The sequence below is a fragment of the Diachasmimorpha longicaudata genome, chromosome 11 (genome assembly GCF_034640455.1).
Source record: "Diachasmimorpha longicaudata isolate KC_UGA_2023 chromosome 11, iyDiaLong2, whole genome shotgun sequence".
NCBI lineage: Eukaryota > Metazoa > Arthropoda > Insecta > Hymenoptera > Braconidae > Diachasmimorpha > Diachasmimorpha longicaudata.
In genome coordinates this window covers 3,080,459-3,095,619 of record NC_087235.1, presented here as the reverse complement: position 1 = coordinate 3,095,619, position 15,161 = coordinate 3,080,459, and the positions used below count along the sequence as shown (strand labels likewise).

The window sequence follows — 15,161 nt, the reverse complement described above, 5'->3', positions numbered from 1 at the left end:
GTATACTCTCAATGCCGCTTGTCCAAAAAGGGGGCTGCACGCCCGCACCCTTTGTGAGAGACCTATGCGAATGCATACATTCGACGCTTTCTAATTGTAACAAATTAAATCACGCTACGTCGATATGCCACAAACGCACGTCACTCACCTCCACAATCTGTGGATGAGAGAGCGATTTCAGGGGTGATAACACCCTCTACCCCTTCAAATCAAACATTTAATGGGTTCTCAGGTTAGTATTCAGGTTAAAAGGATGAAAATTCATTTTTATCGATTATCCACAGTTCTACTCCTGTTATTTTATTTTTTTACCTCGAATTTGAAACTTCTGCACTTTGAGACTGAAAATTCACCCAAAAATTTCCACCCCTCAGCACGAGGACTATCCACTGCGCATACTGAAGTGTTCTCTCCGCACTCAGGGAAAAATTCCTGAAAAATTACGTCTCTGTTCCATAATGTGACCGTCAAACGAATATTCAGTAAAATTAAAATTATTCAAAATTACGGATCAGTTCCGCACCTTTTCAGTAATTTGACAAAAAAAAATCCAAAACGTTCAGTGAAAAACTGCGTACCTGTTCCGTAATTTGGTCTGGCAGATTACGAAGTCAGCACATAATTAAAAAAAAATTATTCTCTTCATAAAGCGTAATTATCAAAGAATCGCTGAGAGCATTAAAATCCTGTTAATTTTTTCAGTACTCTCACTCACAACATCCATTCATTCCACTCACTTCCTCTCGACCAATCAAAATGCAAACTAAAAAGATAATTTAACCCCTTCATCGACATCAGCTATCGCGTTCAATCTTCGATATATTCTCTTTCATTTATATACATTGTACGGAGGGGGATGAAAACAGGGACGATGCCGTGCACCCGAGAGTTCCATAAGCATTCATATATTCACGTTTCGGGGCATTATACTTGCATACTGAAACGCTCGGGCAGCCAGCACGGTGGACGATATCAGCGATATAGCAATGGAGGGTGAGTGGGTGTACAGGCAGTTAGCAATAGCTCGTGGTACAGCTGTGTTGGGGGTAGTTGGCTAGTGCTACGAGCCTGTGGCACGCGAGAAATTCGATTGACTTGTAGATGAGGCGACAGTCGATACGAACCGGTGGGAACACACCTATCACCTCCCCTTGGCCAGCCTTTTCAGGCCCTTCTATAGCCCACAACTGCGACTGGGTTGGACTACTATTCCCTTTGACGTTAGCAGCCCTATCTTGTTAATTAATCTTGGCCACCGGTGTGCTACCGAGTGGCGAGTCTAGGGCCCGGAGAATGTCAGCCACTGGTGTCGATTAATATTGTTTGTCAATTATTTTTTTTATTGCAAACCTCATCCACAGCCCTGGGTACCGTCGTGAGGGTAAAATCGAGTGACAAAAAAAAGATTATTCGCGGTGGGAATGGGAATTCAATTTTTGTCGTTCGGAGGTGGTGAGAGCGACTCGACGCCCATCTCGTGGGGGGATGGAGAACCAACGAGGGGGTGGAATGATTGTTGGCGTGAGATTTCGACGATAGTCTGTCGCAACCTACCCTACCGGCTCATCCCCAAGGGCCTCCCCAGCACTCTGATCATCAGCCACCATCGCAAGAAAATCGATTCCTCGCAGGAGTCTCGGCTACCCCCCAAGCGATGTCACTGCGAGAACGCCCTTTCAATTGTACACCCCCTCAATGGTGTTGCGTCGTTTATTGATTGGCGTTGGCGTCGACAGAGCATCGTGAAACGGTGTCCAAGAGTGTCAGACAGGCGTCTCAGTCTCGCTGTGTTTCAGAGCACACGCTGTCAGGGCCCCAAGGCAGTTAGAAGTTTTAACGTAGAGGAAAATACTCAGTGATACGAATAATTTATTGAAATATCGTGCTGAAGTTGAAAATAAAATAAATCTCATTCATCTGATACAAGAACGATGAGACAGTCTCGTCAACTGCGAGAAAAAAATAACTCCAGTTTATAAAAAGAAAGACTAATAACCGATCGATCAAGAGTACGTGGGTGTTTGTTCGTTGTGTCTCGAGTTATTGAAAAACGGGACAGCAACGACAATCACGGGGCATCACGGTGGAACAAAACGGTGGAGGCCCGGACTGCAAGAGGCAGAGCGCAACATCGGCCAATCGCTGACATCACCATCAGCAGTCCGTCGGCCCTTAAATTTACGAAGAAAAAATGGTCATGATGGCTGGCATGGACGACCACGAGAGAAAAATCGTACTGGAGTTTGGTCATTTGTTGGAAAAAAGCAAACAGCTGTTCAATGGTCTACGCGACCTACCCCAGTATGGTCACAAGCAGTGGCAGGCCTACTTTGGAAGGACCTTCGATATATATACAAAGTTGTGGAAATTTCAGCAACAACACAGGTGAGAAAAAATTAATCAGTAATTTTTTAATTAATTAGTCACTCCTATTTTTATTTATTAGTTGTTCGTGGATTCCTCCCTTGGACGAATGAATCACGTTTTGGGAATTTATCGGCCCCACCTTCCCCCCTTCATTGCAAAGTCTCCCTCTGTCTTCGGCTCAGTGTCGTTTTCGTTTTTTTTTATTCTCGTTCCTTTGCGCACCCCTACTACGCCCTACTTCTATTTCTCAGCACCACCATCCTTCCTAGCACACGCACGCTTCCACATGTAGAGCTACCCCTCCTCGCCAGGCACCCCCTTTGCCACTGGTTTGTCCGCCCGCTTCGTATGTCCACCCCTTCCTGTAGGGCTTTGTGTCTACTTCGAGCAACTTCTGGCTCGAGTGAATGGAATGAGTTCGATTTGCTGACGTGGGATTTGCTATTTTATTTCATTCCATTTGTTGCCTTCGGTCTCTGTGATTCTTTTATTTCTCGGGGAATTGCCTTTTTTCCCATCATCTAGACCTGATTGACAAATACAATCAAGTAACAGGGGGGGGGGGATTAGTATTTTGGGACAGCAGAGGGCGGTGGAGCAGACGCTCATGAATTAAGGATTGAACTATTTGCGGAATGTCATATCGCTGTATCAGTTGAAATGGGATTAATTTTTCAAGAGTTTTGGGTGGAGAAAAACTGATTGAAAGATTTTTATTTTTAAGAATAAATACACCAGAATTTCGAGAATTTATTTTTATGGAATGGGGAAATGTAGTAATGTCCTTGCCCTGGTTAGTGAGCACATATATTCCGATAATCCAGAAGAAAAAAAAATGTTACTTGGAAACAAACCAAACGACGAAGGGGGATTAATATTTTTTGGCTGATATTTTTATCAGAAAGTTTAAATTACCGGACATAGGTTGTTAAAATATTACTTGGCCAATGAAGTAATCCGGGTTTTACCTCGGAAGAGGAAAGTGGAGTATAATGGCACAATAATAATGATGGAGAGTTTGAAAAAAAAAAATGTGTCTGGCGTATGACCTTACGAATGGGTCGATAATCACTGCGAGACGAGAAGAATGCAAATGAATTGTTATCTCCTGTCTGTTCTACTTCATTATTGATAAGTGTCTTTTGCGAGGGGCTGGTCACTCCTAAATCCGAGGGATCTACAAAATGGGGTGATTTTCTCTGATTTCTGAATGAAAATTCGAAATTATTTTTCGTGTTTTCCCCCATCGTCTATAACTTCTGAACGAATTTCGAATGATTCCCTGAAGTCATTGGAGATGATTTCTCGTGATTTCCTTCTTGCCCAGCCCCTCGGGCACATGGATGTTCAGTACCTGCATGTCGTGTTGCCTCCACTTTAATCCCAAAAATAAAAAAAAAACCGAAAACCCAACGAACAAAATGCATGGGAAATGTCAACTGAATTTTACCACGTGATCGTAATTTTTGCAGAGCAATTTTGGACACGAAGTACGGTCTGAAGCGCTGGCAAATCGGTGAGATAGCAAGTAAAATTGGCCAGCTTTATTATCACTATTACCTACGTACAAGTGAAACAAGTTACCTACACGAGGCATACTCATTCTATGCAGCAATAAGAGGACGTGCATACTACAGTCGTGCAGCTAAGGAGGATCGTAGTGATTTAATGGTGAAAAAATTACGTTACTACGCTCGTTTTATCGTTGTTTGTTTATTACTTAACAAAATGAAATTAGTACGCGAACTTGTCCAAGAATTGGATACCCAAATAGCCGATTACGCAAGTACTTATGAGCCAGAGGATCAGGTTGAATGGAATTTAGTACTCGAGGAGATAAAGGGTTTTGTTAAAGCTGAATCGGCGGTCGGTGTATTACATGCCGACTCAAATCCCGTTGTATTGACGCATCGCCTTGGTCCGTTGACGTCACCGCCCATCGAGCGATCGCCACCCATGTGCCTAACTCTCCAAGAGATACTTATTGTTGGAAATTCCGCCGATCAGGTTAAATTCAGTGAATTATCAGTTGACATGTTTAGAATGGTACAGACACTCGAGCGAGAACCACGAGATGATCCTACACACATGCATGATGCATCACCAGCAGGTAGATTGCCATTCCGACCAGGACCATATCCACCTGAAAATGGTATGCCACGACGTGAAAATCCTCACAAGTACCTGTTGTACAAACCCACCTACAGTCAGGTTCAGGTTTTTCTCGCCAGTGGTTTTAAGGAACTCCCTGCCAATGGTGCACTGCTACTTTATTTATCGGCAGACGGCTGCTTCTCCACAGTTAAGCATCCTGAGGAAAGTAAGTAGATATGGTAACTGTTGGGCTAGACTTATGGGGACAAGAATATCGTCGTTCTCTCAATTTTTTTACATTTCCTGTTATGCTCAATCACTTGAATATATAGCTGGGATGTCGAGGTCTTAATTAAGACAGTTCTACACATTCTAGTATGATTAACAAAGTAGAGACATTGAGACAAGAGACATTGATGAGATGAAATTTTGTATTAATGTGGGACTGAAAATTCTGGAAACGAAATTTATTTAAAAAAACTACTAGTTTGGTGGGAATTATTATTGACCACAAAAAAATTAAATCATTTACTGAAATAATGATATTCTTCTCCTCATAATCAGCTGATTAATTCCATGAGCAGTGGGATCTTCATGAGAATAATGAAATTTTTTTTCATGGTCACAAAGTGGGATACGACCTGGGTGGTGTGACAACTAGCAACAAACGCGATCCGGAGCACGGAAAGAGGCTCAGCGGTGGGAAAGAGCCCCATTGCCTCTATCCCGGTGATCTCTATCCATTCACAAGAAAGCCCCTCTTCGTGGTAGTCGACTCGGACAATAGTTACGTATTCAAGCAGATACCAAGATACTTTGGTCAGCCGTTGATGGTGCTTATGTCCCCCCAAGAGACACCATCCACGCTACGTGATGTGCGTCACGGTGGCAGTCTCTTCACCCTCTTTCTTCATTCACCACTTGCCGCCTTTTGCCTTATATGCAACGTCGGTAGCTTAGCGGTGCATCACTGGGAACGATGCCAGAATCACGTTGAACGTTTTCTCATCGAGGCAAGTCGTCTTGTCATTCGTTCCAGATGTGGTGAGTCATATTTTTTCGTTATATGTAAATCACATGGTTTTATTTATGTTCTTTTATACCTCCCTCGGACATATATTTGACATTGGTTTGGGAATATTTATGATTGAGGATGAATAAGAACGAGGAAAGAAGAGGAAACGATGATTCAAAATCAAAAAATGACAGAACATTTGGAATTTTACATTCCAAGACTAGAGACACGCCCTCTCTACCAACAAAAATATTTGCTGACTGTTTATTTAGTAAATATTTCTAACTGTGGGAGATACTCAAGTAATCACTAGGAATTTTCATACCCCAGGAAGCTATTTTGTCATGTTACAGAAAGCAGTATTCTGCAATTTTTTGGCGACGACTTCCTCCGATTGCTAGTTGTTCGCTACGTATTCTGTGACGTTGTCCTCCACCTGCACCGATCATTTCGTGGTCGTCATCAACGGCCATGCTGCCATCCACCACTGCCGGAGGCAGAGGTACTGCAGCATCCAGCGCTCCATCACATAGTGCTCGATCTAGCTGCGTGCATTGATGCACGTGAACACTTTCCCGACAGCAATGAATTAGCCTGACCCCGGCATCACTATCGTCATCAGCGTGATAATGACACGATATCCCCGTTAACAACTACTTACCAACAATACGACTACGATTACGACAATTACAATTACAATAAAATCGTTACATTGAGACCTCATTAAACCGCGTCTCGCAATTCATTCTCACTTTTATATAAAAAAAAAATATGAAAAAAAAACATGTTGATAACTACAGTTTTTAATTGACAAAAAAAAAATACAACTGCAAACATCTTGACGATGAGAAATGCAGGTATACAGTGCTTATCATTATAAATAATATATTAAACAATAGATCGTTCTCATCGGCAAGACGTTTATTTATTCGTCACTCTAACGCTTTTCGTTCTTATCATCGAAGAACAACTGCTTTATATTCGTTTCCTTCTACTTTGTGCGTAATTACTTGTTCTGATATATTCTCACGAAGACAAAAAAAAAATCCAAAGAAATATAAATAAAGTGAAATAATTTTATACACAATAATTCACAAATAGAAGCAAACAATGTGATTGAACACTATCATGAATATTCTTTGAGAATACTACGAAAATATCCGTTACCACATTCGAGATTTATTGGAAAGTACTTTCAAAGTCAAATTCGTTAACCCGAGCGTGCATATCCGCCTGACAAAACTCCGTGTGTAGTCCCTCCTGTTCTAAAACATCCCCCAATATACATTTTTCCATAAAATCTATATATATAGATCTATCGATCAAATATATAGATTTATTGAACCTCACCCCCAATTTTTCCTTCGATTCCCATCCCCACAAGTATTTTTCTCTAGATGATATTCACGATCCATCACTATCAACAAAAAAAAATTGCTCTCGCGGTTCAGATGATTGCGTTTGGCTTGAGCTCATCGTCTGGCACGGTCACAAGAATTGGCTGATGTGCTTTGCCTTGCGAACTAGCGCGGTCGATGCACATTCGAGCGCAAATGGTGAGATGAGAGAATTTTCGGGCGTCGAGTGAGAGAGATGAAGCTATTGCTGCACAAGACAGGGTGGAAAGGGTATGGTGAGGTGGTAGGGGGGGAGGGATCAGGGAGGGTGGCAAAGGGGTTGGGTTGATACGTAGAAAAAGAGGGACCTGCAGTTTGAATGCGCGAGCGCAAAACAAAATTCCTATAGGCAAATATAAAGAGACAGATTGGTGATGCTGGTGGTAGTGGAGAATATCTCAACAATCTATTTATATAATCACAGATACATTGGCTTGCACTAGTCTAAATATATCCTGGGTATGCTTGGTTGTTGGAGATAAAAGAAACAAGTTTAGAGGTGTAAGTTTGGCACAGGTATGTTAACCAAGTGGCGATTAGAGGAACGGTTGGGTAGGGATGAGGGGTATGGGGATACTGATGAGGGGAGATTAGCATTGTAGAGTGTCTCGTCTGAAGTAGTTGGTGGATGCTGACCGTGGTCCTTTTTGTTCTCAAGCACTCAAACTCCGGTTTTCATTATCGGAGGCTGAGTGCAATTGGAACAGTGGTGGTAAATATGGGGGATGGTGATTGTTGAGAACTAGGAAGCCCGTGGAGATATTATGGAGGGGCAAGATGTCAAGGGTCGATCACGAGCCTCATCAACATCCAGCTATGGCAGAGAAGTGCGATGCGGTTGTCAGTATTTCCAGAGTGACTCATTGCTACCAGAGAGACGTGCCATGATGATGAGACCCTCGTCCAGAAATGCTAATCCAATGGCAACGTCCCATACCTGGTAAGCTGCTTTTTCCTAGTGTCCTCTGGGGCAATCACTTCGCTCAGAGGTGAAAACTGATGTGTGACATTTAGCTCCAGGTGGATAGGTCATGATAGGATACCTGGAGACAGAGTATACACTTGACTGGAACTCTGTCGTTTATTTAAAGTCATGGGGAAACTAATTTTTAATGACGTTAACTGGCAATGATTTCGTAATTGGTGTGTTTGTCTGGGTAGTTTGGGTTACACATTGGTCACAGTCGGCAACACGGCAAAAGCAAACGTAGCTATTTAAGGTTCGCCCGGGTGGCTATAGATAGATACACGGGACCGGTCAAACTCTCCCGGTTTCCGCGTCCAGTCTTCGCTGGCTGACTGACTACAACGCGAATGTCTCCTACCCTCCCGAGGTGCATCAATTTTGATTCTCCAAACGTGTATACAAATCATGTATACGAAGCCATTGAAAGTCCAAAAAATCGAAAATAAAGTGGAAGTTAAATCCGGAAAATAGTATCGGCCATAAAGTGGACGTAAATCATTGAGTAACTTTTGTAACAGGAAAATTATGACTTCTGTGTACAGTGATCATGAGTATGAGCCGGTTGGCGCCGCGTGGGTACCGAGGACAATGGCCCCGACTACGGCGCCAGTTGTCAGGATCATCGACACGGACGTCGTGCCCGTCGCCGATAGCGATGATAGCATCGACGTCAAAGGCCGATTTACTCCTGGTCCGGTTCTTGATGACGATGATGTGGTGCTTCCCCTCGATGGACAAATCGAGGATAATGCTATGGAAGCTAGAGAGCTCGGGAGTGGTGATACGTCTGATGACCTGGAGCATGAAACTGCACAGCAACTGCAGGATCGACTTGAAGAGCAATTCCTGAAGGCTGCTACACCCGGTACCGAACCCAGGGCTGATGAAGAAGTCAATACCAGTCAGGTGGGTTCATGTTTTTTGAGTGAAAGCATTGCCATCGTTGAAATTTAGTGATATCGATCTGTTACGAGACTAAAATTCTGAAAATTCTATTTCATAGTTCTTACTAATGAGTTAATGGAATTAAGTCAGTTAAACTTAGGTTTTATCAAATCCTTTCATCAGAACTAATTAAAATTCCATTTAGTGGGTATTTATAGAGTGACCGATTTTTTAATGGAAGAGACACGTCAAAAATTAAGTAAAAGTTTAACTAAAAATTAGTTATAATGAGATTGATTAGATGATGTAGAGCGCTTCGTCAATACATGCAATTAATAATGTTTTCATTATTTATTTTTCCGTCAGTCCATAGAATTTTTCAAGTCAATAAATTAATAAATGGATTACAGTCTACAACACAGGAGGCGTGTAAGAAAAATATTTACAGTTATGTAAATAAACTCTTTAATTGACGTCAGTCATTCAAAATGCACTTGAGAAACGTACAAGTGTACGAGCCCACGTGTCACCTGGTTATTTCAACCATAATTATAGACTCCCCTTGTTTATTCGGTTTTCGATCTGAATGATGAGCTCATCAGACCTAGAAACTTTTATTTTTCCACCACGTTATCTGGGCCATTGTTGCGACAAGCGCCACATATAACACACTCCCGGAATAAATCTGAAATTATGTCGACTCCAAAAATATTGTCTCGTAAATGTCGCAAACCACCACAAACCTCGTGTGTAGAATTATGAATCCCAATGACATCGCTGTCTCGATGTAAAAATGTACTAATATTCTTTTTCCAGCTTTATTGCCATTGAAATGAGTTCAATACCCCACCTTAATTACATCTTGAGCTTGATATTTTTGGATTTTCTTTTAGGTGGACTCATCGGCAAAGGAGGAATTACCACAACGTCGCGGCGCCCGTGGTTTTCCCCAGCGTTTGCGCTCTCAGGCCGGAAAACTTCGTTCCCGCATAAAAGGCATTCAACGACCCAATTTTACTTTTCCAATCGAACGAAAAAAATCCCCCAAAGTGCGCTCATCCGAGCATTCGAAATCTTCTGACAAAACAAGATCATCCGATAAATCAAAATCCCCAGAGGGTTCACAAAAACGTGAATCGACAAAAGATAAACCGAGTAGAATAGATCGAATAAAATCATCACTGCTGGAGCGACCAAAATTTTCACTTCCGGATAAATCAAAATTTCCAAATTTTCCAAAGCTACCGAGTAGATCGAGTTTTCATCTGCCGAGTCTACCGGGTAGACGTAAAACCCCAAGCCTTGGAGAACAACAGAGACAGCACTCGAGTGAATCGACTGCAGGGTCAAGAAGAAATATTTTTGACTTTTCCACTGTGCCAAGATTATTCGATCGAAAGTCAAAGGAGCACGGTGAGTATGCCACATCATCGCCTAAGGAATCCAGAGCGCAGTCAGCTGAGAGCACGACCTTACCAAGAGTTAAAAAGTCCCCAGCATCGTTTGGAAGCCGATGGACAGCTCGTTTCACGGACATTAAACTCGATGACGAAGAAGAGATAGAGAAGCCTTGGAAGCATCCTAACTTAGAGAAGCCAAGGCTCTCATTGCGTGGACAGGAATCAGTCGAGGACCCAGAACCAATAGGATGGATTGACGAGCATCGAGCTAGTATCCAGGGAGAAGACCTTCCCTACGATCTACAAGGATCAAAACCGGAGATAATTGAAGAGGCGACTATCCCCAAGTTATCCAAGATCATTCACCGGGATTCCGAGGAGTCCTACGAGCCAGAACTCCCCCAAATTGATCCGAGACTGTACGGTGATCAAGACATTGGTCGCCTAGAAAGGGAGGAATTACAGCAAGAAATGTACAGAGTCTCATTCGGCGCTGTCGATCCTCACGATCATCACATCAAGCGATACCCGTCCTCGGAAGGAAGAGATTCCAAGACCGAGGAGGAAGGAGTGAATGATCAGGAGCCGGAGGATGGGGAAGAGGAAGAGGAGCGTTACTCGAGTGAACCCGAAGATGAGTCCGCTCAGTCTGATCGAGAACAACAGCCATCAAGTGGAAGTTCCTACGAGAGAAGACGTCGAGGTGTTATTGAGGAGATAGATTCCGATGAAATTTTTGTGAGGATGAAAGGAATTAGCCAGGACGACATGACAGTGGCAAAGTACTTGACATCAGAGATAAGAGAGGCATTGAGAGCGCCAGGAAATGCATTAGCAGACGAGATAATGGTCCTCGATTCTCCACCTCAACCGCCCCCTCGGCGTCCCGCTCGCAAGAGAAATCTCCGTCAACGAAAGGAGTCCCTGGAGTCAATCGAAAATATTCCCCCCAACAGGCCCAAACGGATCTTACGAAGAAGTGAAGAATCAGATTATGGATCTAATATTATAGATAACTCTGACAGTCTCTCAGGCTCTCATCATCGCATCGTCTATCATGCAGAATCAGCCCCAATGGACCTCAGTCATGTTGAGCCTCTGGATGACATCATTGTGGTGAAACCCCTCCGGAGAAAATCCAGATCATCATTGAGAAGTTCTTCTCTAGTCCCTTCCGAACCAATTCTCGAGGTCTACCCGGAAATGTCTCCTCCACCAGTCCCTCAGAGACGCAAACGACGCGCTCAAGAAATAAAACAGCAAGTAAATGGGATAGAATCGTGCAATGGACATCACACACCAGATCTGGAGCTCTGGAGAACTGAGATCATACGTCCACAGTCAGAGCCTCCGGTGAAACCCGCGAGAATGGCCAGCAGGGAAACCATGAACATAATAACTAAAGTAGAAGATGATTACATTGAACCACAATCAGGACTAGACCTGGAGCTCGAAATGGAGCGCGCTCCAGTGCCACCAAAGAGACGTTCAAGATCCAGAGGAACTTCAATATTCCAGGACGATGATATTATTTCTAGAGGAGCTGAATCAATAGATGTAGCGTACATAGATGACGATGAAGAGGACAATGAGAGAATTTCCAGAGACGACACCGACTCACGAGATTTTCCTGGTTATGCAGTTATCGATAAGAAAGAGAAGCCTCCAAGACCTCCACCGCCTAGAAAACGTCGAGATAAATTCGCAACGACCCCGCGACGATCTTCCGGGCCCTTGAGACCCCAGAGAGCTTACAGTACACTCCGTCCAAGGTCTTATGATCGGCCAGAAGAAGATCAAGTGACGCCTTACGATGAAATTGACCCAGAAGAGGGGCATGAATTAGAAGATATCGATGGAGAACACCTGCGGGAGCTCATGAGTGGCCAGGTAATGATGAAGATGGCAGGAAGACCCTTACCTGCACCACCTAGACCTCTCCGCACCAAAGGGAAGGATAGAGCACAAGGGCGACAAGAGGACGAACAAGATTTATCGACTTACGCATCTTCCACACAGACTGATCCCCTGCCTGATGACATGATCATTGAGGAGGAAATCATACAAGCTAGGGCTGTCATCACTTCCTCATTAACCGGATCACAGATCCTGGTGTCCACTGAACGAATACCCACTCCCCGTCCGTTTCAAATTACAGCAATTTCTCATGAGGAAATCTCTAGTCTCGATCACGATGTGTTAAGGGGTACATCAACGAGATCAGAACCGGAATTAGCGAGAAAACGAAGGGATGACACCCCTGACAGAGACTTGGGCGTTCCTCATGTGCCACCTCTTCCATCTCAAGCATTACTTTCAGAATTTTCAGATGTTCCACCTCAACGACCACCAAGAACCAGAAGTCAAAGTCTCTCGGTACGAGGGGATGACAGTCATGACCCAAGAGTGTCAGCAATTGAGGAGTTAGAGGAGAGATTGACGGCTTTACTGACCAGTGAGACATTTAAAATAGCAAACTTGGAGGTTGGAGATTTACGAGTTGATAAACTGAGTGTTTCAACTCTGGAGGCTCATAAAATAGCAGTATCTGAATTGGATGCCATCGTAGTATCAGCATCGGAGATAACTTGTGCTGAGGACGATGAGCCTGTGATCAATCCTTCGTTATTGAGGGAGTTGGTAGCAATTCGGAATCAATTGGAGGCTGTAGCAGCTTCTCAACCTCAATCGTCCCCTGGAACACCTTTCCGAGTGCCGGAGGATTCCCCAAATGACTCCAAGACTGAATCAACAATCATCGAAGTTAAGGAATCAAAGGCAGGGTCTCCAAAACAGCATCAATTGCAATTAGAGCCCTTGTCGAAATCGATGGAGACTCGTGCATTGTACTCAAGTCAGGGATCTGAGCAAGTGCCTATCAGAGAGATTTCCCACCAAGAGGACCCTGTCAAAGAACTATCCCCAACATCATCCAAATCAACATCAAGGGCAGACTCACCAATGAGGACGATCTCCACAGGACCCTTGATGAGCAGAGAAACTGCATCTCCAGTTCGATCACTCCCCCCTGCCATTTCAGTTACTCCAGACACAGTGGAGCCATCACTCCCTCCAGAGGCGCCGACGGTGCTCCACAAACAATTCGAAACGTCCGAATCAAAACCACAACGTGCAACAATATCATACTCAGCAGAAACTTCCCCAGAATCTCCAGAATCTCTAGAACGTTCATCACCGATACCACCTCAGTTTATCGCATTTCAGACGTCCCAAATACCTCCCCAATTTTTCGCCCTCTCCTCACCACAAATTCAAACTCACCAGCAAGTCTCTAACTCTGGTAACGATGAACCAGGTGTTATTGATATGACACAGCAGTTACTGCGAGCCTTGAGGCGAGCTGGTAAACGTGCAATGCGTCATTTTGTCAGTTACGTTGTTTCCAGAGTTAGTCAGGAAGAAACTGATGCAAAGATCAGAGAGGTAGAACTAACACTATGTGCTCTTCTACTGATCATTGCTGGGCTTCTTATTGTTTGTTTTGCTGCTCCCAGAACTGTTAACCACCATCATCATTGGGATTACTTCAATCCCCCTCGGTTGTAGGGGTTGAACGTGAAACGTTATTTTTAATTCTAGGTGACCCTCAAGCAGCAAAATATAATTCAATTTTTTTGGTATAGAAACCCTGAGAATTGACTATACAAATGACTCTGTATAATAATGCTATAACATAATTAATATTATATTTCACGTATATTTCTACAATTGTTGACTATGAATAATTGTTACTTATATGCTTTAATACATAAAGTATTCATTGATTATAAACAAATGGAAGGAAGGATAGTTAATTGATTTTGCCTATTACTGAAAGAGATCCTCTTCATAAACTTTCATATCCCTTCGGTCTTTGTGGGCTGATTTTTGAGAGTAATTCGCTGCTATTGATGACCACATAGAGCTGGATGTTGTGTCATTTATTGGGTCAATTATTGGCTGGCGACGAGCGAGGGACACCTTCAGCTGGATTGAGGACACCATGCTGCCGTCCATGTCATTTATCGCCCGCTCTGCTGCATCAGACTTGTCGAATGTTACGAAACCTCGGCTGGAAATTGATTAGATGATTTAAACAAATTCATTGATTAACAGGAAGGGCAGGCAATATCTTCAAAAAATATGAATATGAATTTTTAATCCATATCCCCTCGATTGTTAAACTGAAATTTTAATATCAGAATGCATGACAGATTCTCTACTCACTTCTTTTCAGCTTCCATCGTGATATTGATAATATTCCCAAATGAGCTGAAGTGTTTCTTCAAAAAATCCTCAGAAATCTTATATCCACAGACAAAAATCGTATTACCAGTCCTAGGTTTATGTTCAATTTTGGTTGGGGTGGGCCTAGCCGCTGGTGGATGTTCCTCAGTACTCTGTGCACTTACGAAACTCTCATAGAGGTCCTTGACACGAGGTCTAGCAGCTGCCTCAGCCTCCTCCTCCTCTGCCTGTGTTGCTGAGAAAGGTTGATACGAGCAAACTGTCTTCTCTGTGCTGTTTAGCTTTCGCTCTAGACCTCGAGGACGCTTGAACGACTGCTCCGGTCGTTTTGGAGTTTTAGGTGCAGTGATAACGCCTGATTTTATCAGTTTTTTCGCCACCTCACGTGCATCTCTGGCTTCTGTTGGACGTTTTGGAGCTTGGGGCATTCGCTCGGGCTCTGGTTTTGGAGTTTTCAAGTCTTGGAGAGCTTTTTTCTAAATGTAATAGGACTTGTTATTATATGGACAGGTAAACATAACCTCAGTTTCTGGGTTTTGCTCACTTTTCTCTTCAGTTTGTTATATTTGGCCTGCAGCATCAACTCTTCCTCCGTCAAATTGGATGGGAAATGTAAATAAACCATTTTTCAACTTCTACTTATCAATTTTAGTTACAAAATAATAATATTACTGGTTAAGTCCTATGTTTAGAGTCAATAACCCTAGCAAAACAAAACAAAGTTCAAATAACCTATCTTGGTCGGCCCACTTCGGCCCTCGTTCGGAGACATTCGGGATTCTCACGCC

At 43.2% G+C, this 15,161-nt stretch overlaps 3 protein-coding genes across 3 annotated transcripts; 2 read left to right on the top strand and 1 right to left on the bottom strand.

Moving 5' to 3' along the window:
• Window positions 1-1,748: 1,748 nt before the first annotated feature.
• LOC135167161 (protein SCAI) lies at window positions 1,749-6,522 on the top strand. The gene is made up of 4 exons (XM_064130046.1): window positions 1,749-2,385; window positions 3,840-4,687; window positions 5,092-5,505; window positions 5,830-6,522. Exons 1-4 carry the CDS (start codon window positions 2,192-2,194, stop codon window positions 6,072-6,074), a joined length of 1,701 nt encoding a protein of 566 aa, XP_063986116.1. The 5' UTR covers window positions 1,749-2,191; the 3' UTR covers window positions 6,075-6,522.
• A 918-nt stretch (window positions 6,523-7,440) lies between these two features.
• LOC135167246 (uncharacterized protein) lies at window positions 7,441-13,921 on the top strand. The gene is made up of 3 exons (XM_064130250.1): window positions 7,441-7,813; window positions 8,383-8,746; window positions 9,619-13,921. Exons 1-3 carry the CDS (start codon window positions 7,638-7,640, stop codon window positions 13,690-13,692), a joined length of 4,614 nt encoding a protein of 1,537 aa, XP_063986320.1. The 5' UTR covers window positions 7,441-7,637; the 3' UTR covers window positions 13,693-13,921.
• Window positions 13,808-15,124, bottom strand: LOC135167257 (negative elongation factor E). Its single transcript, XM_064130275.1, has 3 exons — window positions 14,918-15,124; window positions 14,353-14,849; window positions 13,808-14,197 (listed from the first exon to the last, which is right to left on the bottom strand). The coding sequence occupies exons 1-3, from the start codon at window positions 14,996-14,998 to the stop codon at window positions 13,954-13,956; spliced, it is 822 nt and encodes a 273-aa protein (XP_063986345.1). The 5' UTR covers window positions 14,999-15,124; the 3' UTR covers window positions 13,808-13,953.
• Between the last annotated feature and the right edge of the window lie 37 nt (window positions 15,125-15,161).

What these genes read in the sequence shown, in the direction of transcription:
- LOC135167161 (XM_064130046.1), top strand. Translation starts at nt 2,192, where the DNA reads ATGGTCATGATGGCTGGCATGGACGACCACGAGAGAAAAATCGTACTG. An exon ending in AAATTTCAGCAACAACACAG is followed by an intron (nt 2,386 to 3,839) that starts GTGAGAAAAAAT and finishes TAATTTTTGCAG; the next exon opens with AGCAATTTTGGACACGAAGT. An exon ending in TGTCATTCGTTCCAGATGTG is followed by an intron (nt 5,506 to 5,829) that starts GTGAGTCATATT and finishes GTCATGTTACAG; the next exon opens with AAAGCAGTATTCTGCAATTT.
- LOC135167246 (XM_064130250.1), top strand. Translation starts at nt 7,638, where the DNA reads ATGGAGGGGCAAGATGTCAAGGGTCGATCACGAGCCTCATCAACATCC. An exon ending in ATGGCAACGTCCCATACCTG is followed by an intron (nt 7,814 to 8,382) that starts GTAAGCTGCTTT and finishes TTCTGTGTACAG; the next exon opens with TGATCATGAGTATGAGCCGG. An exon ending in AAGAAGTCAATACCAGTCAG is followed by an intron (nt 8,747 to 9,618) that starts GTGGGTTCATGT and finishes ATTTTCTTTTAG; the next exon opens with GTGGACTCATCGGCAAAGGA.
- LOC135167257 (XM_064130275.1), bottom strand. Translation starts at nt 14,998, where the DNA reads ATGGTTTATTTACATTTCCCATCCAATTTGACGGAGGAAGAGTTGATG. An exon ending in ATAACAAACTGAAGAGAAAA is followed by an intron (nt 14,850 to 14,917) that starts GTGAGCAAAACC and finishes TATTACATTTAG; the next exon opens with AAAAAAGCTCTCCAAGACTT. An exon ending in ACGATGGAAGCTGAAAAGAA is followed by an intron (nt 14,198 to 14,352) that starts GTGAGTAGAGAA and finishes ATCAATTTCCAG; the next exon opens with CCGAGGTTTCGTAACATTCG.